The 24,993-nt window shown below is 43.1% G+C and overlaps 1 protein-coding gene across 1 annotated transcript in view; it reads right to left on the bottom strand.

Annotated features, from left to right (window-relative positions):
• The window catches only part of RPGRIP1L (RPGRIP1 like), a 104,338-nt gene that overhangs the window by 16,308 nt on the left and 63,037 nt on the right, over positions 1–24,993 (bottom strand). Inside the window, exons 21-23 of the mRNA XM_063141176.1 lie at positions 23,401–23,563; positions 20,525–20,619; positions 10,325–10,508 (exon numbers count right to left, since the gene is read on the bottom strand). Coding sequence (XP_062997246.1) covers positions 10,325–10,508; positions 20,525–20,619; positions 23,401–23,563 — 442 coding nt within the window. The remainder of the gene's footprint in view (positions 1–10,324; positions 10,509–20,524; positions 20,620–23,400; positions 23,564–24,993) is intronic.

The raw sequence follows: 24,993 nt of genomic DNA, 5'->3' as shown, positions 1-24,993 counted from the left end.
TAAGCAGTGGACTTGGTACCAGTTTTTAATCTGCTGAAAGTTGTTTGTTGGCATTGCAAATGGTGGCAATTTTATGTCACATTGTTGGTTTGCGTTGTGTGTGTGTGCGTGCGTGCGTGGGCATCTGTTTTAAATGTTGTGAACTGCCTCGAAAGGGTTACGTCCAGCCTACGGTGTTTATTTATTTAAAACCCTTTTAAATAAATAAATATTTCTTCCTGCTCCTAAGCTCTTTACCTCGACTCATCCAAATTCCCTTAATGCCGCCACCCAGTAACAAGGGCTACGGACTGTCTCAGTGAGCCACATTGCGATGTTTAATACAAGGCAGATGAAGAAAATCCGGCCTTTCTCCCCATATTGCAAACTAAACCTTGCGCCCTGTACTACTAATCTTCTCTGTGAAGTTTCACAGACTTCCGCTTGTTTGAAAAGCAAAATAGGAGAAGTCTCATTTACATTTCACTTAAAAAAAAAAAAAAAGGAGAGGAAAAAGCCAAAACATCCCACCAGTCTTAAAACTTTCTCAATAGCTAGGGTAAAATCCAATCTAAGTCCTACCAACCCGTCTTTCAGACGTTACGCTATATACTTCGATAATAAACCACAATTAGGTATCGTGAGCCTTTAGGACAGCGGTTCTCAACCTGTGGGTCGGGACCCCTTTGGGAGTCGAACGACCCTTTCACAGGGGTCGCCTAAGACCATCGGAAAACACATATTTCCGATGGTCTTAGGAACCGAGACATTTTATTTATTTGTAATTAGAAATAAATATTTCACAATATATAATTACATATTGTTTTTGTGATCACTATGCTTTAATTATGTTCAATTTGTAACAATGAAAATACATCCTGCATATCAGATATTTACATTACGATTCATAACAGTAGCAAAATTACAGTTATGAAGTAGCAACGAAAATAATTTTGTGGTTGCGGGTCACCACAACATGAGGAACTGTATTAAAGGGTTGCGGCATTAGGAAGGTTGAGAACCACTGCTTTAGGAGAAACTGTAGAATGTTGCCAGTTTATTTTACTGGCATCCTTATTTCTGGAGGCTTCAACGTTTTGCTAACTACAACCTTGAGGGCTCAGAAACACGCTAGGTTTTTCCAAATGGAAACCTAGCATTGAGCATCATCAAACGGTGGTGGTGTTAGAAAAAAGAGAGCTACTGTATTTCTTCGATTGTAAGACGCCATCGATTGTAAGACGCACACTAATTTCAGTACCACCAACAGGAAAAAAGCTTTGATTCTAAGAATAATAATCGCACCCGCGATTCTAAGACGCACCCCGTTTTTAGAGATGTTTAAATGGGGGAAAAAAGTGCGTCTTAGAATCAAAGAAATACGGTATGTTAGCCAAAGTGAAGCCATTTTAGAAAGGAAGTAGAATTGCAGCCATTTCACAGCAAGCAAGAAGTCACGTCTATCCATAGGTGTCAGCTTGTTTTCCCCTTTATCTAACAAAAACAGTTACTTCTAGCTCCGGCCTGGAAGGTTATTGTTGATGTGGAACAAAGGAACAGTGTTGGTTGTTGTAAGACGAAAGGAATACAGAGCAAGATAACTGTTATGCTAAACTTTATGTTCTGATTGGCTAACACTGTCACTGGGCAAAGCCCAGACACTAACTATATAAGGGTACTTAACTTTCGTTTTCTTGGTCTGACCACTCGCCTTTTTTTAGAGCTCAGATCTTGATTTAAATCAATAAAGCGCTTTTTGAACCCTCTGTCGTTGTGAAAGTAGAGTCGTGCTTTGGGGCTAATTAGATCTCGCCCCTGGGCAAAGAACCTTTGTCTAACAGTGGCATTTCCCTGCCGTTGCTTTGCCTCCTGCTTCTGTCCCACGACAGGGACGAGCAGATTCCTCTTTCTTCACACGGGGGGGGGGGGGGGGAAGAGGAAGGAAGCAACGACCACGTGAGCCCATTCAGTGGGCGTTTCAATTGCGCAGCTTCTCCTGAACACAGCAGGAAATGGCGGCAAATATCGTTATAGCCCCCAATCTGGATTTTCAGGGTCTTATTTTGTGATGGAAAAAAGAGCAGAAGAAGTGGGAGACACGCGGGAGGTTCACTGCATTGTCAAAATGTCCGGTGAAGAACCGTGAATGGCCAGCCGCGAGCGTGCCATAAAATGCTCGTCCGATGACACTCATTCTCTCAGGTTGGTGACAAAATCTGTTCCGTGTTCTGAATCAAGTTCTGAACATGGAAAAAAAATAGTTTTAAAGAATTTTCTGCAGTGTGTACCTTATAAAATCCCTTTTGTCTATCATGCTATTCTGTATCCAAACGGTATCCAGCCATTAATTCTCTCTCTCTCTTCTCTTTCCACTTCAATGGCCTTCGGTAACTACAATTTGTCCAAATAATCAACTACTCACTCCTTGGAGCCAAAGGGTTCTGATCTCTATATAAGTCTCATAAAAAACTTTGGAAGATTTCATTAATCTTTCCCCTTTCTATTGTCAATTCCCAAGTAGGTTTATATACAGCCAAGATAACATTCTTTAGGCCTGCGATCATTAATCTTATTTCCAGGCCCTCTTCTTGCCTTCTCAGCATTCTCGTGGCAATATTCTTTCAGCCCTATGAAATATAAATGCTATTTCCTTGTTATCAGTGTCTATCAACTGAACTTAATCTTTGTTATTTCAATTATGGTGGCCTTGTCCAGGAAGGGAAAAAAAATAATCATTTTGTCAAGGTGAAATTAAGAGACGACCCCTACAGTGTAACTATCTATTCCAAGTTCGAGAAAGTAGAAGGCCAGTTTGCTGGCATCTACAATATTCCACCCTCAGAGTTTGAACTCTCGCCAGGTTCAATTTGAAAACACGGGCATTAGGCACTTGCCTGCTGACTGTTGCATTTCCATCCCCACCGCTGAGAGATCAAGCCCTTCCTAAAACCTGATTTGCAATGCTGGCCCCAGATTTTGTAGAGCCAAGACAACCTCCATTCTCTTCCTCATCATGGCTACCACTCGCTTGCTTGACAGGCAGAGAGCCAAGTGAGCAAGCAGACCATGGCGTAAGTGCATAAGAAATGCCCTGATGCTGGATCAGACCAAGGGTCCATCTAGTCCAGCACTCTGTTACACACAGTGGCCGGCCTCCTTCTTCTCACCACACTTGCTGTCTGGGTCTGAGTGTGGGGCAGGTGAACAATCAGGTTGCAATGGAGAGGAAGAGGAGCAAGTCCAGGAAGCTCTTGTCAGTGCCCCCCTGGTAAGATGTGGGCCCTTTGCAGGTGCCCAACCACGCCGACCCTTGAAACCCACCTGCCTGTTCAGATGTTTTGAACTTCCGTAGACATTCCAAATAGGGTTAATACCAATGCAGAAGCGGGGGGAGCCAAAGGCAAGGGGTGGAAACAAAGATAGAAAATGTTTACTGGTTTTGCCAACGCGTTTCAGACTTTTGAAGTCCTTCTTCAGGGCAACCTAAAAGAAATAATATAGTATAATATAATATTTACAGAGCCTTGTGTGGCGCAGAGCGGTAAAGCAGCAGTTTCTGCAGCTGAAACTCTCCCCACGGCCTGAGTTTGATCCCAGCGGAAGCTGGTTTCAGGCAGCCGGCTCGGGTCGACTCAGCCTTCCATCCTTCCGAGGTCGGTAAAATGAGTACCCAGCTAGCTGGGGGAAAGGTAATCATGGCCGGGGAAGGCAATGGCAAACCACCCCGTGATAAGGCCTGCCAAGAAAACGTCAGCGAAGAGTCAGTAATGACTCAGTGCTTGCATGAGAGGTTCCTTTCCTTTTTCAAGGAATTGTGAAGTCATACATATGCTCATACAATATACTTCAGAAACACAAGACATCAATATATCTTGTTGCAATGTATTCTACAGTTTCTGAAGTATATTGTATGAGCATATATGATTTCACAATTCCTTACTCCTGTAAATATTATATTACACTGTATTATTTCTTTTAGATTGCTCTGAAGAAGGACTTCAAAAGTCCATAACGCGTTGGCAAAAACAATAAATATTTTTTTAGATCTATCTTTGTTTCTACCCCCAGCCTTTGGCTTCCCCCCCCTTGCTATTTGGGGTTTCCTTTCTTTTTTGTGGCTTTAATACCAATGCGCACATTAGCTTTGCGCACACAGGGCCTACATCCAACCAACTGTAGAAGCAACAGCCAGGCTTGGAGCTACAAAGAATATTACCTCCTGGATCTGGAGAGATTCATGGGAGGTGGGACTTACAGACTCAAACATATGTGACTATTAAGTGTTCAATTTCCCGCCCCACAGTACCTATCTTTGCTGGTTCCCTCCAAATGGTCCAATCAGAAAGTGAACATTAGGCAGAATCCTTATACTCTACAAGATTCGCCGTGGAATGGGTAGATTTGCCTCACTTATCTGCCCCTTCCCTCAACAGCGGTGGCTTTTCCATTTTTTATTTCCCCCCCTCTTAATATAGCACATTATCATCATCATCATCATTAATTGCATTTGTATCCTGCCTTTTTTCCTCCAAGGAACCTAAAGCAGCATACATAATCCTCCACCTCTCCATTTATCCTCACAACAACAACCCTGGCAGGATCTACACTACTGGTTATAGTAGTACTTATAACTACTTTATAACAGTTTTCACAATAGTTGGGGCCCAGGACACACTCCATATACAGTTGTCAAAACTGTTATAAAGTGCTTTAAACCAGTAGTGTAGATTCCCCCCACCCCCCGTGAGGTAGGTTGGGCTGAGAGTCCGTGACTGGCCCAAAGTCACCCAGTGGGTTTCCATGGCTGAGTGGGGACTAGAACCCGGATCTCCCAACTCCCAGCCCAACACCTTAGCCACTACGCCACACTGATCATCCTATTTTTTTGGGGGGGGGAGGGAGTTCTTTCTATTGGTAGAACAGTCTATCGTGGAAAAAATAAAAAATAAAATAAAAGATAATCTGGATCCGTTATAGTATAATAATAATTTATTAATTGTAAAACTATTTTGCTTCTAGCTATAGATTAAAAAAAGGGGGAAAAATCACAAGCTTGGGGGATTGAGAACACTAAATCGTTACAATAAGTGTTGCTTATTATACCAGAATTCCAAAAGATCTCTTCGTCTCAGATAAGATGTAAAGCAGTTTTTCTTAGAAAAAGGAAAAGAAAAGAAAAAGAAATCACCAGTCACAGTGCTAAGATATAAATATAATAAGAGAACTCAATAAAAAGGTATTATTTACCAAGAAATAATGATTTCTCAAATTACATCTGGATTTATCATGATTTTTTCATACAAAATCCAAGGGACTACTAGTTTCCCTCTAAGCGCAAAGTACACTTCCTTCCCCAATCATGTAAATCTCAGTTTTATTAAAGAAAATATTCAATTAACCCCAAATATTCTACATACCCAAATCTAATTAGGCATGAATAAGAAATGGAGTAAAGCTATAGTAAACACACACATTCTGACTTCATTACTATTAGATTATTGGCTTTTTCCACTGACATTATCAAACAGCAAATTCATTAGGACGTTTCTCTGAAATGGTGTTCCCTTACAAGCAAAGCTGGCACTGAGCAGAAATTAGATGGCCAGTTATTTAAGTAATATTTAAGAAAAACAAAGCAGCCACACTGGAACGACAGTTCTGAGTTATAACTCTGTGGCAATTATGGGTTCACAAAGACACACATGCATCCCAAGAGAGAGAAAGTAACGTATTCCTAGTTGGAAGACTGATTACACAACAGAACTAAATTCCGGGCTGCCGCAAAGCCAGGGTTCAGAATAAAAGCAAGATGGCGCACCAGAAAATGTAAAAAAGAAAAGAAAAGGCTGAAATGAGGTCTGCACGTCCAAGATGCCTAAACAATCACAGTTTTTGGACCAGAGTCAAATTGTCAAATTCTGCACAGTCTCTATTTATTTATTTAAAACATTTATATCCCGCCCTATATCAATAAGTTCTCAGGGCGGCGTACAGATAAAAGCATACAGTATAAAAACAGTGAATATACACAGCTAAAAATAAGATAAATAAGCAGCTTTCAGGAATTTTAAATATATATATTTTTAACAGGGACGCTGACATACTGCTAAGCGAAAGACTGCCTTTCAGCACCATCTTTGTTCAGATTCAAAAGACTGATTTTGTGTTTTGGAGCTCAGAGAAGACAGATCTACAAGGCAGAGCACTCAAAAACAGGTGGAACTGCCACACCTGAAACAAAATACCTGGGACAGGGTAACAGCGTGCAGAAGTTACCTTATTTAAAAACATGGTTCACCATGGTGTGATAAAAACCCTTTTAAAAAGGATTAGTAAGCTACAAAAAATGAACTGTTCGACATCAGTTCAAATAAGATTTTTGAAGTGTTAAACTGAATCATAAAATGAGAGGCTGTTCCTTTTTTTGGAAGAAAAGTTTTAATAAAGCTGAAAAGGCACATTCCTCCTTTCAAGTTTGAACTACTGAGTAATAAATTTAGAGACCTAGGATTAAGTCACTGAGCCTTTTTTATAATGCCTGGAAAAAGGAATGCTGTTCTAATGAACGAAGTTGGCCGCTAACAATTTCACTCCCACGCGCAGTTGTCAGACACTGAAAATGTACAGAATGGATAGAGTGCAGTCAAATAAATAGCAAAGTTACTGACACCAACAGCTGGATGGGTTCCTGACTGGCAATTAAAAAATAAATAAATTGGTGCTTGGAGCAGAATTTTGTGTTCCAAGGACACACACAAGTTTAACGATAAACGTTCTTATTGGGAATGTCAGGTTTTGCGCAATCCTGCGGCTTCATTAATCCGCATATGTTTTCTGTATTTTACTGCATGACAATGTGCCATCAAAATTTATTACTGCCTGGCATAAGGGATAGTACTCATCTGCTTATATGCAACACTCTAGCGTTACATATAAAAAATGATTTGGACGTACAATCTGGAACGACGGATGCTTCTCTGTTTGTTTGCCTTGTCTTACTCTGCAAATCCTGGGTAGGATGATTTAAAATAACTCATAATTCAAGTTGGGTGCCGTTCCTGCGAATGTGGCAGAGGTCCATTTACACACTGATGGCTCAAGTTCTGCTTATTTTTAACAGAATTCTTATGCTGCAATTAAACGTTGAAGGATACGCATCAGCCTTTTCTCAAAATGTGATATTTTTAAGTCCAAAAAAGAACGTATTAGTACTTTTTATTGTTTTCTGCTATGTCGATACGAACCTGGGATTCGTATCACGGTAACGTGCTGTTGTGTTCTAGTCTAAAGCAGGAGCCTGAGCGGCTCAGTGCAGCAAGGCTGAACAGATGTTGCAGCACCTAGGAGAGCTCTGATCAGACGGAAGCCTTTTAGGGCTTCAGTCCAGAAGCCCTGCTTCACACCCCACCCCTTCCTATGCCCACTGCCTGCCTCATTCCTAGCCAGCAGTGCAGGGCAATAGTCAGAAGCACACACACAAACCTCTTCCCAAAACATCTTAACGCAAGTCCCAGGGAATTGCCTGAACGCATAGGAGCCAGCCACTTTGCTGAAGCTAAGCAGGGTTGGGTCTGGTCAAGGTTTGGATGGGAGACCAAATTGAAAAGTTTTAGCAGCAGCCACATTTAAGCCCCGCTGGTCATGAGTTTTGGACTGGGAGCAAGAGGCCCTTGTTAATTTTCCTGCACAGAGCTACAGCGATCCTTTGAGCGCTCCTCAGCTCCTTTGCAAAGAGGGGGGAAATGTTAAAAAAAGAAATCATAAAAAATCAACCGATGACCCAATCTGATTCAAATTTTAAGGCAGGATGCATGGGAGTACTTCACAATAAAAGCAGATTCTAAGGTGGAAAACTTCTGAGTCCTTTGCATGCAATTGTCAGTGATTGCACAGTATAACGCTGGTGTGATTTATCTGCTGTAGCAGATAAGATAGCAAACGGGGCGAAGGAAGTAGAACAGGAAGTGGGCGGAGCAAACCCAGCAGCTCTGGGTTGGGAGAGGGAAATTACCGGTAGGACGAGGCACATGAATCTGTAGCCGCGCTGGAACTAAGAAACAGAACTTGTAAGTACGACTCATTTACAACGTTGGAGACCCAGGGTCACGTGACGCTATGCGTCACAGTAACCCATTCAAAACGTTAGAATAACACCAGTGTAGATTCCCACCTGGTCACTGCTGGACTTGGGGGTCATGACACATGGTCCTGTCGGCCAGATGTTAAGTGCCTCACAGGGAGCATGTAGACCACTGGTCATATTTTGCCTACCTTTGCCCTAATCAACCAAGTATAGGCAGTTTCAGGGATCTGGAATTGGGATGCTTGCTTTAGGCCATTTGGTACTGCGGGAGTTGCAAGCTGAGGCTACGGCTGGCCTCATCACAGCCGTACTGTAACCACTGCAGGTAGCCAGGCATGGTACAGCTGTTTACAGCCTAGCAGAGACGAGGTGGCACAAGGAGCCAATAGGATGCAAATCTGGCTTTATAAAACTAGCTTGCCTCTTCAGCATCCTAATCTAGCGTGTCTCCTCAACTTGAGCATCTTTTCACTCGGCCAAATACAGAGCTGCTCATTTTTCCAACAGCCTGCTTATCCACGAGCTCTGAAATCGGTGAAGACAGCTGCTTACCTCCCAGCCATCAGTCCTGACACCAAATTGGTGTTCTGGTTTACGCTTGAGGCTTTTCTGAGGGCAACTGGCTGGGTACTGTGGGGAGAGAGCCAGTGTGGTGTAGTGGTGAAGGTGTTGGACTGGGAGTGGGGAGATCCGGGTTCTAGTCCCCACTCGGCCATGGAAACCCACTGGGTGACTTTGGGCCAGTCGCAGACTCTCAGCCTAACCCACCTCACAGGGTTGTTGTTATGAGGATAAAATGGAGAGGAGGCGGAGGATGTACACCACCTGGGGTTCATTGGAGGGGGGAAAAAAGGCAGGATATAAATGCAATAATAAATAAAAATAAATAAATAAAAGCAGGAGGGTCTTCCAGAGGGTGGTGGCCACTAACGGGAAGACCGGCTTATGTATTGTTACTTGGCAACACTCTATTGCAGCCTTCCTCAACCTGGGGCGCTCCAGATGTGTTGGACTACAACTCCCAGAATGCCCCAGCCACCTGGCTGGGGCATTCTGGGAGTTGCAGTCCAACACATCTGGAGCACCCCAGGTTGAGGAAGGCTGCTCTATTGGTTGCAGAACAACCAATAAGGCCTCCCTGGAAGATCTCAGGGTTTGACTGGGTGTATATAGGGGAAGACGGTCAGCTAGGTAGCCTGGTGCTGCATTGTTTAGGGCTTTGTATACCAACAACAAAATCTTGAACGTGGCATGGTACAGTTCTTTCATCAAAGGTGCAATATATGTACAACTAAGTGCTCCACTGAGCACCCAGCTGCTGCATTCTGCACTAGCTACAGCTTTCAAATCAGGCGCAAGGGTAGCCCCATAAAGAGTGCATTACAGCAGTCTAATCAAAAGGTTATTATTATTATTGTTATTGTTCTATTTATTTGTATCCTGCCTTTTGCCCAATACTGGGCCTCAGGGCGGTCTTACAAAGTTTAAAACATACATTGTAAAACCCAGGGAAAGAAATGTAAAAAAACCCACCAACACGTTTAAAATACACAACAAAATTATAAGTCATTAACAAAGATGGAGGACCAAATTACTCTCCAAAGGCCTGCTGGAACAAACAAGTTTTAGCCTGCTTCCGAAAGCCCATCAAGGAGGGAGTCAGCCTAGCTTCCCCGGGAAGAGAGTTCTAAAGCATTGGAGCAGCCACAGAGAAGGCCCTCTCCCATGTTCCCACCAAGCACGCCTGTGAAGATGGTGGGACTGAAAGAAGGGCTTCTCCAGAAGATGTCAAAGCATGGGCAGGCTCATAAGGGAGAATACGGTCTTTCAAATAACCTAGCCATATAGGGCTTTATAGGTCATAACCAGCACTTTGAATTGTGCCCGGAAACAGACTGGAAGCCAGTGGAGCTGTTTTAACAGGGGAGTTGTCTGCTCCCTGTAACCAGTTACCAGTGCATGGATCACAGCAGCTAAATTATCCTTATTTACAAAATGCTTATTAGATATTTTCAACAGGAATCGCTTAAAAATAATAATCAGACAGACAGACAGACAGACATGTATTTGGCAGACTAAGGCCACAGCTTGACCTAAGGTTTATCCTGGGATCATCCAGGGTTCGCCCCTGCCTGAGCACTGGATCCCCTGTGTGTCACCTAGATAAACAGGTTTGACCCCTGGACAATCCAGGGATAAATGTTAGGTCTAGCTATGGCCTTAGAAACTTAACAATATATTTAGAGAGAGCATGAATCCTACCATGGCTACAGTTGTAGTGGATCCACTGCCCACTTCTGGGTTTTGGAAGCGATACCGGAGTTTCACCTACGAAAGTGAAGAGTTTGCACTCTACAAACAGCCTTTGTATTGTGTTATCCATCGCAACCTGGGCATCTGAGAGACTGAGCGATACGATTTCAATCCGGATTTTTTCAGCAGGCGGCTAAAGAAACACACACACACACACAAAAACAAGCACATATTTCTTGTAACTCCAAAGTGTCACAACCAACATGCAAATTGTACAAGATGTTTTGGATGATAAAACACACGACAGGCAGTTTATGAGAGAGATGCAATGAGGTCCTGCGGCCCCGGGATTCGTAGACAACACTGTCATTGCAAACAGGCGATGGCTTTATGTTTTATGCTGAGAATTCTCTTCCCCAGCCTGGGAACCTTTTAACTAGAGATGCGGAACATTGACCTTGGGATCTGATAGGTGCAAGGTATGCGCTCAGCCACTGACCCAGCGTGCGGCTGCTGTGAAAAAGGCACACTCCACGTTAGGCATAATTAGGGATGACCTTGTAAATAAAACTCCAATACGAATGCTGCTCTTACGCAAATCTATTGTGAGACCGCACTTGGAATACTGTGTGCAGTTCTGGTCATTTCACCCAACTAAGGATATTGTTGAGTTGGAAAAAGTGAAGAAAAGGGCAAATAAATTGATAGACAAACTCTCTTAGGAAGAGAGCTGGACATCAGGAAAAACTTCCTGACTGTTAGAGCAGTGCGACAATGGAATCAGTTACCTAGGGAGGTTGTGGGCTCTCCCACACTAGAGGCCTTCAAGAGGCAGCTGGACAACCATCTTTCAGGGATGCTTTAGGGTGGATTCCTGCATTGAGCAGGGGGTTGGACTCGATGGCCTTGTAGGCCCCTTCCAACTCTGCTGTTCTATGATTCTAAGAAGGCTTACGGGCTGGTTCGCATGTTCCAACAAGCTTGTTTAAATTGGTGGCACATACTGTTAGCCTAATTACCTGCCCATCTTGTCGTTATTTGGGTAATTTGATGCAACCCTCAAATAACTCGCCCAAATAAATAAGTCATGGTGGTTTGTTTGAATTGTGTGAACTGTGTCAACGGCTTAGGCTGTTTAGCTTTAAAAAAATGGTGAGTAGGGGAGAGATGATAGGGATATACACAATTATGCATGGTGTGGAGGAAGTGGCTGGGAGGCATTTTTCTCCCTCACTCATAATACTACATAAGAACAAAAGAAAAGCCATGCTGGATCAGACCAAGGGTCCATTTAGTCCAGGATTCTGTTCACACAGTGGCCAGCCACCCGCAAGCAGAACGTAAATGCAACAGCACCCTCTGACCCGTGTCCATAGCACTTTCACAAGTATAAAGATTACTGTTGATAGATAGTTTGCTGGGACATATGTACCAAATGCCCATGTTTTTGCTTAAGGACTTCTCTCCCTCCCTTACTACTATTCAGTTTGCCACTCATCACTACCAAATCCACTAAATAATACCACATCGCAGTTGACTGCTTAGGAAGTTATTTCATTTTGATTCCTTCAATCACTTCCTCTAAACGATGGTCTAGCACAACTGGTATTTTCATACATGTTGGTTGCTTCTGTAAATGCATCTACTCTACAGATATCCCTTAATGATTTCAAATCAGACGCAGCACATACAAATAATTTTTAATGAACTAGCTCAGATGTGCATGTGCATGTGCTTGCCCCTGCCCTGCCCAAATTTAGCACAGCTTTGAAGGACTGGAGTCCTCCATTTTGGTTTTCAACGTAGCCACAGAGTTACTTTTTCTAAATCATAAACTGTAATTATTTTTATCTACTATTGAACCCAAAAAGGCAGGGTCAGACACCATGGTTTGATCTTGGCTTGCTTGGACAAACTATAGTTTAAACTAAACACAGTTTGTCTTGGTTCAGACAAAATGTGATTAGCTGCAAATGGACGTGGAGGCATCCAATTTTCTTGTGGCTTTGCCAGAGGCGGAGAGGGAGGTTAGCACACATAAAGCCCAATGCTTGTTCATGTAGCACTAAACTATGGTTAAGTGTTATGCCCAGTTGTGGTGAAAATTAACCATGTGACTTTAGTGTTTCCATGGGGCATGAATACATCCATGTGCTGGAAAGGCCTGTAATTCTAAGCATGTAATCCACATGTTTGAGAATTTCAGCCAATCATGGCTCCTTGGTGTGTCCAACACAAATCCCAAACATTTGGGTACACACCTCTCTCTTCCACACCAACAGGTTTTCCTGCTCCAATGTACACTCAGTGCAGAATGAAGTCTGATTGTCTTTGAGACTACTGGGTTTCCTGGATGTAGTAAAACAATTCATTTTACAATGGGTGTGAGTGAACTAAACTGCTTCACCACGTGACAATTGCAGGAAAAGTCACTTCATAGCTACTTTTTCCCCCCGTGTCAAAAAATGTGCATGCAAACTGTATCCAACTGTGTTTATGGTTTGAAATGCACAGTACCCTTATTTGAAAGGGTATCCGTGTCAAATATTAACAGGGATAGCACACAAACATCCTCTTGAATAAGTCACTGGTTTCAAAGAACGCATAACCACTGTGATTTCAAAATTAGACTACACAGAAGAACATTCAAAAGAAGAAATTCTGCTCTTCAAAGAGCAAACCAAGCATTTTGCAGATCTCAACTGTCAAGTTCTTCTTAACTTTTCTTTTTATGGTTCAACCCTCTACATTAAAGTCTATTTCACCAGTGTGAAATCTGAAGGCTTTCTGGTTGTAAATTCAAATCACTAACCTTGCAATAATAATTACAGAATTAAAATAACAAAAAAGAGAGTTCAGCTTTTGAGAGGCTGGCGTTCAAACTGTAAATCAATACAATATTCAAGTTCAACATGGCAACGGATGTGTTTTTCAGAAGTATATTCTATAATTAATCCATTGAAAAGCCCCCAATATCCCGGGGTAAATATATATATATATATATATATATATATATATATATATATATATATATCCTTCATAAAGAACAATACTCATTGCTGTCAACCTCCTTCAATATTTTATGAAGCAACTTTACCTCCAACCCTTTCAAAACGCATTTTCTTTTATTATGTATCCTAAGACACCTTAACTAAAAACCCAAATCTGAATATTTCAATAAGGTTGTTTTATTATTCAGTAGATTCATGGAAATTTTACTAGGATGACAGAGAAAATTCCACACCATTCTGTCTCTGCTAATACAGGTACACGGCTTCAGCTGGCAATATTACTAGGATTAGCATAGTATGATGAAATATTTAAAGGAATTTTTTTTTCTAAAAACCTAATAAATCAAATGACTGCCAAATGTCATTAAAGTGATGGTCTTTGACTTGAATATGCTTTTCATATTCAAATTTGAAAAGAAAGAGATGAAAGCCTGGAAAGGTTACTCAGTTTCAACTAATAACCTCAAGCACTCTACATTCACATGCATAAAAAATGAAATTGCCTCTATTGTCTAATTTTACTTTAGAAACAAACTCCTTCCTGCTCCCGCTGTACAGATATATTAGAAGTATTTTTAAGTGATCTTCAGAGTCATTTCCTCTCCTAATATTTAACGGGGCTGTCAAAACTAGATTGTGCCTATATGGCAGTTTACAAATGAAGTCCAAATGTAGGGTGTAGGTCTCTTAACACTTGACGGAGAGAGAGAGGAGGAAAAAAGATAGTTCTTTTATGTTAAGCAAGGAAGGGGGATGTAGTGGAGACGCGGGCAAGGCGGAGAGATAAACAGATCCCATAGGGTTGGATGGCGTGTGTGGCGTTACCCCACAATTTAGTATCTTGCATATGTCTAGATTAGTATGTCTGGCAAGTATGGAATGTTAGAGCTGAGTGGGTGTGGTTAATGATGTAATAGGTGGGAGGGGAAAAGGAGAGTGCTGGGAGTTTGTGAGGTGTGTGAGTTTGAGGAGTAAGTGAGAGTGATTGAGGTGTTTGGATTCTAGGGATTTAGGATTGGTGTGAAGACGGTGAGGTGGTTGGTGTGTGGAGAGTTTAGATTAGGCATGATTGAAAGTATTATATTCTGATTTAAAGCTTTTCAACAACAATAAACTTATTATTAGTTTGTTAGCTACAAAATACCACGTGTCAGCTTGGCATTATTTCCCTGCCTTACAGTTATTAAACACCTACCCCAGATTATACCCACAGTATATTCAGAGAGGAAGTGAGGCAGGTGGCTACTACGAGGAGGGCCTTCTCTGCTGTGGCACCCTAGCTGTGGAACGAGCTCCCCAGAGAGGTCCGCCTGGCGCCTACACTGTACTCCTTCCGTCGCCAGCTGAAGACCTTTCTATTTTCTCAGTATTTTAACACTTAATTTAACTTAAATTTTGCTGTTTTAATTCCGTATTTTAACCTATATCTATTTCTGCTGTGTTGTTTTATCCTGGTTGTGCTTTTTATATTGTATTTTGTATTGGCGTTTTTTTTAAAAAACTGTTGGTCTTTTTATTATGCTTTTTACAGTTTTAATTTTTGTGAACCGCCCAGAGAGCTTCGGCTATTGGGCGATATAAAAATGCAACAAATAAATAAATAAATAAAATCCAATATTAAACCTGTTTCCCTCATAGCTAGGGGAAAGGTTTTATTTAACCCTCCCTCGGGTTTTCAAGTGGTGGCGCTGGGCCTGAGAAGGGTTTATGCGACGGGCCTAGCGAAAGGGTCGTTGACGTCGCAGCATGACCCAACAAAGAATTTGTAAGATAAACTTTGATCCTGATGTCAAGGGCCACTTTTGAGCAGGGCGAGCATCAAGGATAGTCATGGGGAGGCACCTACCAAGGGACCACACCCTAGTGACAAGAGTATCCTGGACTTGCTCCATCTCTTCACCATTGCAACCTTCTTGTTCACCTGCCTCTCTCTTTCCGGCCCAGACAACAGTGGTGGTGAGAACCAGGAGAGGTATATGTCACTGCCTAATTGCTCATTGACTTTCTGCCTATCAAGCAAGCAAGTGGTAGCCATGAGGAGGAGGAGGGTGAGGGGGAGGGATAGCAGCTGGTGGTAATGGGAAGATAGACTTACTGAAGGAGGGGGGCATTGTGGGTTCAAAAGCCTAAAGCTAGCAATGAGATATTCAAAACGGCCCCATCACCACCAACACACACTCACACCAGTATTGAACAGTACTTCTTAAAGGGAGGCATGGAGGGGAGGGTTAGGGAGGGGTGGGGCCATAGCTCAGTGGTAGAGCATATGTTTTGCATGCAAAACTCCCAGGTTCAATCCCTGGCATAAGAACGTAAGAAGAGCCCTGCTGGATCAGACCAAGGACATGTTTAGCCTGGAGAAGAGAAGATTGAGGGGAGACATGAGAGCACTCTTCAAATACTTAAAAGGTTGTCACACAGAGGAGGGCCAGGATCTCTTCTTGATCATCCCAGAGTGCAGGACACGGAATAACGGGCTCAAGTTAAAGGAAGCCAGATTTCAGCTGGACATCAGGAAAAGCTTACTGACTGTTAGAGCAGTACGACAATGGAATCAGTTACCTAGGGAGGTTGTGGGCTCTCTACACTAGAGGCATTCAAGAGGCAGCTGGACAACCATCTGTCAGGGATGCTTTAGGGTGGATTCCTGCATTGAGCAGGGGGTTGGGCTCGATGGCCTTGTAGGCCCCTTCCAACTCTGCTATTCTATGATTCTATGATCTAGTCTGGAGCACACCAGCTTGCAGAAGGCTTTGGGTACAGAACTAGAACCTAAAGGACCCAGCTTGTTCCTGCTCCCAGCTGCAGGTCGCCTTGCTTCACCTTGACCTGGCTTGCTCAGCTCCAGCCCCTTCAGACCTTGCTCATAAGGCAGGAGCCCCACCTGACATGTAGTAGAGCTAAGGCGAGGCATTTGTCAAGGTACCACCAAAGAGCTTTTGGATGATAGGTTGAAGTGATAACTCCATAGTTTCTTTCTTGTTAGCACAGCTGTACCCGAACATCATCTGTAGTGATGGGGGAAGGGGTGGTATCTAGAGGGGCACCTGTTCCCAGGAGAAACCAGGGAACGACCAAGGAAATGGGGATTTATTAATGCCTCATATCAAGAATGGTGCTTTTCCCCCACTGTAGAACGGGAGGCGGGGGAGAGAATCCTCTATAGGACCACGCTCTTCAATGCCAGTCCAGGACAGCATCTTTAAAAAGATGATTTGAATAGTAGCTTTTCCACAAATGTTTCAATTCAATTTATTCCACCACCCCCTCTCCCCATCAACGCATGTCATATTCTGCTTTGGTCACCTTTAGGCTAGGTGGATCAGGCAGGTTTTAGAAGTCTAAACAAAACCCGCTAAAAGAACAACAAAAGCCAAGGTTGGTGATTCCCCACCTGCAGGAGCTCCGATGTTACTTGTTTTAACTTGACTTTCCTTTTTCTTTTGCAACATATGGTTCTCTGCCGTAGAGACCCGGCCACCTGGAAAGTCTGGCTCGTGCTCTTTCAAGAACGCCGGATGTCAAAATTAATTAAGAACCCTAAGATCTTAATTTAAGGAAAGTGATTATGACAGTTTTCACTAAACTGCTATTAGTGCAAGAAAAGCACAAAAAGACTATCTATAATGAAGGAGAAAAGATGTAAACACACCTAGAGCAAAATGAGACCACCATGGAATAAATTGGTTTTTGCTCAGATTTTGCCTTGTGGGCACATTGGAAGATAACTTGAGAGCTGGCAGCAGTAAAATAATAATAATATTGTGATAACTGAAAGTTATATTATTACTCGGAAATGATCAAGTGCAGAAGTAGAGGGATGAGAACAAGCAATTGTTAATTTTATTTTATTTCTGGTTTTTGGCTTGGCACAAACAAATGCAAATTTGCAGTTCTGATGTCTATTTCGAGGGCCTGTAACAAGGCTTTTAATCAATGTATTATACATCAAATTGATAATGTTAACTTCTGATTATCCAAATGTATGAAATATTCATAAAGAACTGTCCAAAGTTTTACATTTCCCCGATTTCTTTTCCCTCCCCCTTCAATTAATTATCATGCCTAGAAGGTTTTTTAGCAAAAGCACCAGTCATCAACTTGACTCAACCTGACAAGCTAGCAAGGCCCAATTACGTTGGCACTCTGTGGCACTTTGATGTAGTGGAAACGCAAAGAGATAGGGGCAAATTGTATAGCACATTATGTTAATGACATGATTTAATCCAGCCACTAAACTTTATGTAGCCTGTTAAAAAAGATGCTAACACTAATTACGCCACTTTGGAAAGGGAAAAGAAGGGGACAAGCATTTCCTACCGACAAAGCGAAGCTCATAAATGTTGTAAATGCAATGAAACAAAATGAAGTAATCTATGATTAATTATACATAACAGAGGAGAAGAAAGAAAGAGAGAGAGAGAGAGAGAGAGTTGTATAGCTAAATCCTGCGGGGGGTGGGGGGAATGATAAGATTCCTTTTATGATCAACATATCTAAGAAATAACCATGAGCTGCCTGATTTGCAACTTGCAAAAAAGGAACAGCATAATCTTAAGTGGCTGAAACAATGTAGTGTGCGGTTTGAGATTCATGGGGATAATTAGCAAAGCAATCTCTAAATAAAATCGGAAGTTGTGTTTACAGCGTCTGGATAGCCGTAGGGTTATTTATCTCGCTGATTAAAAAAGAAGAAGTTGGATCTTGAGTAAGGGATTCTGCTTCGTTTTTCTCTTAACGCTAGGCATTTCCGGAGTAATGTATGTAGAGATTCTGATCCTAGCTGGGATGGCATAAACCTCCCTGAAATATATGGGTTGGGCCTGCAAATCAAGCAGTGGGCATTACAAACACGTAGGCCAGTGGCTATAACCACAGCAACTTCGAAGACCATAGCTTAGCGACAAAGCCCACTTACACCAAAAGTCTGGGGTAGCGGTTGATGATTTCAGATATTGACGATATTTTAAAATGTTTTTATAGCGGCTGTACGCCACTCTGGGAAAAAGTTTTACGTCTTGTTTTTTAATGGCGGCATAGGAATCTTTGAGATAAATGAGTAAAATATCTTTTAAGTAGACTAGGCATTGGGATCACTATTGCATCCGGAAAATCCCAGCATATGGTTATTTCTCGGTTGGACTACTGCAACCTTCTTCTCACATCAGTTCGTTGGTTTCTGTTCACCACTCTGCTGCTAAGATCATCTTCTTTGCTCGCCGTTCTGACCATGTTACTCCACTTCTGAAATCTCTTCATTGGCTTCCAATTCACTCCAGAATCCAATATAAACTTCTGTTGACCTACAAAGCTTTTCACGGCCTAGCTCCTTCCTATCTTTCCTCTCTCATCTCACACTATTGCCCCGCTCGTGCTCTTCGCTCCTCTGATGCCATGTTTCTCACCTGCCCAAGGGTCTCTACTTCCCTTGCTCGGCTTCGTCCATTTTCTTCCGCTGCCCCTTACGCCTGGAATGCTCTTCCAGAACATTTGCGAACTACAAGTTCAATCGCAGTTTTTAAAGCTCAGCTAAAAACTTTTCTTTTTTCTAAAGCTTTTAAAACTTGATTTTGATCTTACTTTTATACTGTTAGTTTTACTCTACCCTGTGCATGTTTGGTGCATTCTTTCCCCCTTCTTATTGTTTTATTATGATTTTATTAGAATGTAGGCCTATGTGGCAGGGGTTTTGCTATTTTATTGTTTTTACTCTGTACAGCACCATGTACACTGATGGTGCTATATAAATAAATAAATAAATAAATAAATAATAATATACAAAGAACAGCCGGACTAAGGATATTAGGCAGACGCAAGTCACCTCTTCCCATTTTAGTTTAATGGGTTTTGCTTCCAAATTGAGCATGCTTAAGTCCTATTGATTTCAAAAGGGAGAGCTGAAGGACATTTCTAATATTGACTTATTGAGATCAATGAGACTTAGAAGAGGTTAACTTTGGCTGGATTATCCCCATTAATTCGAAGCCACTCCGATGAGTTCAAGGGGACTTACTTTCATGTAATAGTCCTAGCTCATCAGTTGCTTAAATGCAAGCCAGCTCCAGTCCATGTAAGGCCTTCTCCGTTCATAGCGCTGTGAACTGAACATACCTGTTCCCCTTACTTTGTGCCCGAGGAGATAGGGTCATGCTCAAAGAATTATCACCAGTTAGTTTAACAGATATCATGTGCATAGGATTCCTGTTACATCTTTGTGTGGTGATTTGCTCCTGACACTGAAGTTCATGGAGCTCTTTTGGTGTGCTGGACTGCGCCCTCTGGCAAAGCTGCTACATTTCATCATGAGCAGATGACAGGAGAAAGACAGAAATAAAAAAAGATCCACGCGCTAACTTTTTTCCCCGAGGCTGCAAGGTATTTTAAGCCTTCTTAAATCATTCTGGTTATAACAGAGTGCAACAACACTCGAGATTTGTAGACCCATCTGCATTTTTGCAGGGCTCATTGGCAATGAGTAATTTTCCTATTTGGCTCACGTTGTTACAGCTTAAAAGAATTTGATGGCACTGAATCTGCCGTTAATCATAATACAGTTCCACCTATTAAAATAATTTCTCTCTCTCTGGTTTGGATAGGTGGCAGCATTTCAAAATCCTCGGGAGGAATGATGAATAGATAAGGAGCCAATCAAGCGCAAAACATCGCTTAATGTAGCTAGTTACATTCTAAGATATTGCACAGGCGTTACTTTTTAAGCCAGCGCCTGAACACAATTATCAGGCTGGTATCGATCGTTGTAGGCACATGAAAAACGAAAAAGCAAGCCCAGATTTTAAAGTAAGACATAACAGCATGCAATGAGCTAACTGACACAATACTTTCCACCAAACAAGAATACAAACACACACACACACACACAAACACTCTGTTGAAATTCTTTTCTCAAAGAAGGAGTCCCAAATGATTATTTGAAGCTGCACACCTTTCTTGTTACTTCTGAGCATTTTGGGGGGACGTGCGGTCCTTCAGATGTTGTTGGACTTCACCTCCTATACTCCTGGGCCATTGGCCATATTCGCTGAGGCTGATGGGAATTGCAACACTTGGAGTGCAACAGGCTCCCTACACCTGTTTTAGAGCAAGATTGCTAAAAGTTGGAAGAGGGGTGGGTGAACCATTTAAAAAAAAATGATTTGTAAAGATTCCCCCAACATACACACATTATGAAATAACTAACCTGATTAAGGCTAGTCGACGCAGAAGTTGGAATAATACAGTCATCGCTATCTATTACCGATTCAACAGCATCAGTTGTCTGTCTATCATCTTGTTCTGTTGCAAAGAACAATTGGAACAGAAAGCAAATACAGACACAGCGTTAAGTCCAGCTGAGATTGTTAAAGGAAACTGGTTAGCCGCATAGTGCAAAAAGCGAATCGAGACGGTTTAACGTGGCGATGCGCAATTGCTCTTTCTCTTCCTTGCAGACGAAACGTGACCCTGGCCAATCAATGATCATTAAATGGTCTGCAGAGTCATCCGATTTCTCTTCAGGGCTCGTTTCGCTTTGATTTGGCACTTAGACAGGTGCAGAATTACCAATTCATTCACGGTAAGAGATCATTTTTTAAAAACAACACGAAACCATCAAACGTGGAGTTTTAGTAGGGATCCCTAAACTGCACGGAACTGCATATATTTAATTTTGTTGAAATGTAAAATGGGTTCAGACGGGTCTGGCACAAGGGACAGGCTTGGCTGCTTCACACAAGATGGATGCTATATAGCCTGTGTGGGTGTGGCTAAGCTCGGACCCACGGGGCATGTGCTGCATTCCACATACACACACAACCCCTCACCCCACCCCACCCAAACCCCCTCACGGTTTTCTGTTAGTTTGGGAGGATCTGAGGCAGGCTGCAAATTAACTGAAGAATTTACTTTATTTGAGATGGTTCGGGTGATAAATTAAGTGGCTGCCTTTGCCTCCTGTCCAAAGAATTATTTCTACATTTCCTAGGATTTATTAAATACGCTGGTTTTCATTGCAGCCCTCTCCAAGAAACAAGTTTATTGCTCCGTTGGTAAAAAGAATGTCTGGTACAACTTTATCCGAGAAAATACTGGTTCTGTTATTATCCGATTGTGACCCCTATGTTACTAAACAGGTGGCCCTGTTTGCAATTGCAGCTAAGAAAATAAGAGTAAAGTTCTTAAGTTCCTTTTGTGTCAGTTGTAAAGGCTTTTGACCTATCTGTGCTTTAACTTTTTGTATGAAGCTACGGTTTATACAAATCAGTTCGTAAGTCAGTGATAGAAGCACGGCTGGGATGCGGGATAGTTAAAGCCTCCCTCCACTATTGCAGTGCTGCTGTTGAAGACCACTGCAGTGGGGACACAGGCATTTATCTCAGCCCCGCTGCAGTGGACTTCCAGGGGAAGAGCATGTGCACAGGGATGGCCTTGTACAGTCCTCTTTCCCGGAGGCATCAAGCTCTTGCTAGACCGCCACAAAGCTGTTTGGCGGACTGGCAGGTGCCAGGGGACAGTCACGGAGGGGCGCATGCCTGTTGCCATTCCCCAATTTAAACAGGGTTCGAGTGGAATTTGCGCCTGCAATAGAATTGTCCTTCGTTTATTCGTTTGTCCGAAGTATTTAGAAGCTTCTTCTTGGGGTGGAAATGCTAAACAGAGTGGCGTACAAAGAGGGGTGCTACCAGATACAATTAGGGCCATCAGGGAGGTGCAGTTACTAAGAGGAAAACCGCTGTGAATTAGACAGGCATTCGTATTCTTAAGGAAAGGCTGCAGGGAAGGGATACGCTTTCTTAAAAGCCTTCTTAAAAGCCCATGCTGAAGGGGCTAAGCGTAAATCAACTGCACAGGAGTTCCACTGTTTGTGACCACCACCAAGAAGGCCCTGTCTTTCGTGCTCTCCAACCTAACCACATTTTCTGGCGGGGACACAAAGCAGGCCCTCTGAAGCTATGGGGGTGAAGGCAGACCTTAAACTAACCATTTAGGCCAGGGTGCAGAACCTCTTTCAGCCTCGGTGGCAAATGCAATTTGGGGGATGCTCTCGTGGGCTGCATTCCAGACGGGCCAAAGGCAAACGTGGCGGGTCGACATACCAAAACCGCCAGCACATTTCGGCTTAAAGGTCTTACTGCCAGTAACTAAGTGTTAGGAGCAGCTTTCAACCTTTTAGAAGAGGGGGAAAAACTACACAAAACCTGGAGAACCACCAAGCAACTGGTGGTCCAGGGTAGGGGGAAGGGGCATGACCTTCTGGGAACCCTGGAAGGCGAGATTAGAACCCCCAGGAGAACAGATTTGTCCCCTGGGCCTGAAGTTCTACACTCCTGATTTAAGGCTTGGAAGGTTAACACAAATACTTTTGAATGGGGCTTGAAATTATATCGGGAGACCACGCAACTGGTGCAAAAATGGTGTTGTTGGTTTTTTTACACCCTTCAAGCTTTCTGGCTTCCATTAGCATCTGGGCTGCCAGATTTTGCACCCACTGACGTGTCTTCAAAAGCAGCCCCACATCAAGGGCACGAGGATGTCTCTCAGCTCAACTTCCTGGACAGTGTGTACGTATAATAAAAGGAGGCTGGCCGTGTGATCTGGGATCTTTACATTTTTTGCATTGAGCTGCCGCTTAAAGCTTTCATCCAGAGACGTGCGCTGAGCCACACGCCAGCCCCTCGCCGTCTGAAACACCCCATCTTTTCCCCCTTTGACATTACGGGCGGCCGCGCTCGGCAGACAAAAGGAACGCGCACATTAAAATATTCTTCAGAACAGCGGACTTCTGAAGGAGGAATCTCTCTTCTGAAGAAGAAATATAAAGACATTTTAAAACAGAAGCCGGTTCCCTTTAATATTTTATGGAACTAGGTTGGCGGCCAGATGCCCCCCCCCCCCCTGACAAGTATTACAATGCTGCAAGTTATTCCTTTAGCTTAACACACCAACTACCCCAACTTGGCCATAGCTGTAAAGGGAGATCAAAACAACAGACAGCGTTGGCTGAGGCTACTTTTACTGTCAACAACATATGTTTAATAAGGACTAAAGAAGAAGGACGACATGTAAGCAGATGATTACCTTCAGGTTCCAATTCTTCAGTAATTTCAGTTTCGTCTCCTGAAGTAGTTGAGCTATGGCCAGCAAACTGACCTTCAGAGAGCTGAGAGAGATCCTCGTGTTCCTGCTGAATCTTGGCCACAGATTTGCTTGCTCTGCTGTCTGCCTGCGTTTCTGGTATGGCCTTGAGTGAAACGAGAATAATACATATGTTAATAAGTAGCATATTTAGGGCCGTGGGGTTGGGTGGTGTGGGTACAGGTCACACTGCATTTTACACCATGAGTGGGCAACTCGTGGCTGGTGGGCCACTTCCTTCCCTCCCGGCCTGAAGTTATAGAATCATAGAATAGTAGAGTTGGAAGGGGCCTATAAGGCAGGGATCCACCTTAAAGCATCCCTGGCAGATGGCTGTCCTCTTGGATGCCTCTAGGGTGGGAGAGCCCACAACCTCCCTAGGTAACTGGATCCATTGTCATACTACTCTAACAATCAGGAAGTTTTTCATGAAGTCTAGCCGGAATCTGGCTTCCTGTAACTTGAGCCCATTATTCCATGTCCTGCACTCTGGGAGGATCGAGAAGAGATCCTGGCCCTCTGTGTGACAACCTTTCCAGTATTTGAAGAGTGCTACCATGTCTCCCCTCAGTCTTCTCTTCTCAAGGCTAAACACACCCAGTTCTTTCAGCCCAGCCCCCAGTGCCGAACCTGCTGCTACCACCAAAATTTAGCAGCCTGAACCCCAGGGGATTCTGGGGTCTTGAACTTGGCCCCCAGAAGTCTCAAAGTTTCCCGTTTTACACACACAACAGGGGTTTGTTTTGTTTTAAAAGCAACTGAAAACCTGTGAATTTAAGGTGCCATTTCCAAGCTGCTCCATTCAACAGGGAAGATTTTCACGTCTCTTCTGAAAGGCGGGAGGGTTGAATTCTAAGGGGCGGGGGGGGGGGGAGTTCCACTTGATGGCTGCGTTGTGGGTATGTTCAAACGCACCGAGTCTTAGTGGCAGGCTAGATACACAAATGTTTCCAACCCTTCACTCTCACGTTGGGAAGGCCTTGCGCTGGTAACGCAGCTTCCAGCTTGGACAGTTGCCTGCAGCGGAAGCGTGACGGAGCCTGAATCCATGAACTCTAATCTATCTTGGCACTGTGCTCTTGGTTCTTTAATATATAACATGACGTGTCTCTTAAACCTGTATAAAACCATTCACTAAAGGATTCAATTTGCAGCGCCTGGCCTTTCGCTTTCCCGTAGAATTTTTGCGATGCATTTCTGAACGACTTGTGAGATGAACAATCCATTGCTGGGGGGCGGGCAGCAAAGAGGCGGATTGCTTTCTCTCCTCGAATTAAGATCAATCTGTCAAATCTCTTAAGCATCTTTGTGCACGGTCGGACTATCAGCGAAGGGGACAGGAAGGTGTTACTCTTATCATCACCCCGTACTGGTAGATCTGTCGTGACTTGGCTAAAACAAGATGCCACAATGATTTCTCTCCCCCCCCCCCCCCCGACTCCTGAAGACACTTGGAAGTGGAGCATAATGTATCAATAGTGGTGATTATCTTGAGAATGTTTAGTAAAGATTATGGGTCTGTTCAGGCCATGTGCA

Source organism: Elgaria multicarinata, chromosome 14 (genome assembly GCF_023053635.1).
Source record: "Elgaria multicarinata webbii isolate HBS135686 ecotype San Diego chromosome 14, rElgMul1.1.pri, whole genome shotgun sequence".
Taxonomy (NCBI): Eukaryota; Metazoa; Chordata; class Lepidosauria; order Squamata; family Anguidae; genus Elgaria; species Elgaria multicarinata.
The sequence above is the reverse complement of the archived record's forward strand: the minus strand, read 5'-3'. Positions and strand labels throughout refer to the sequence as shown.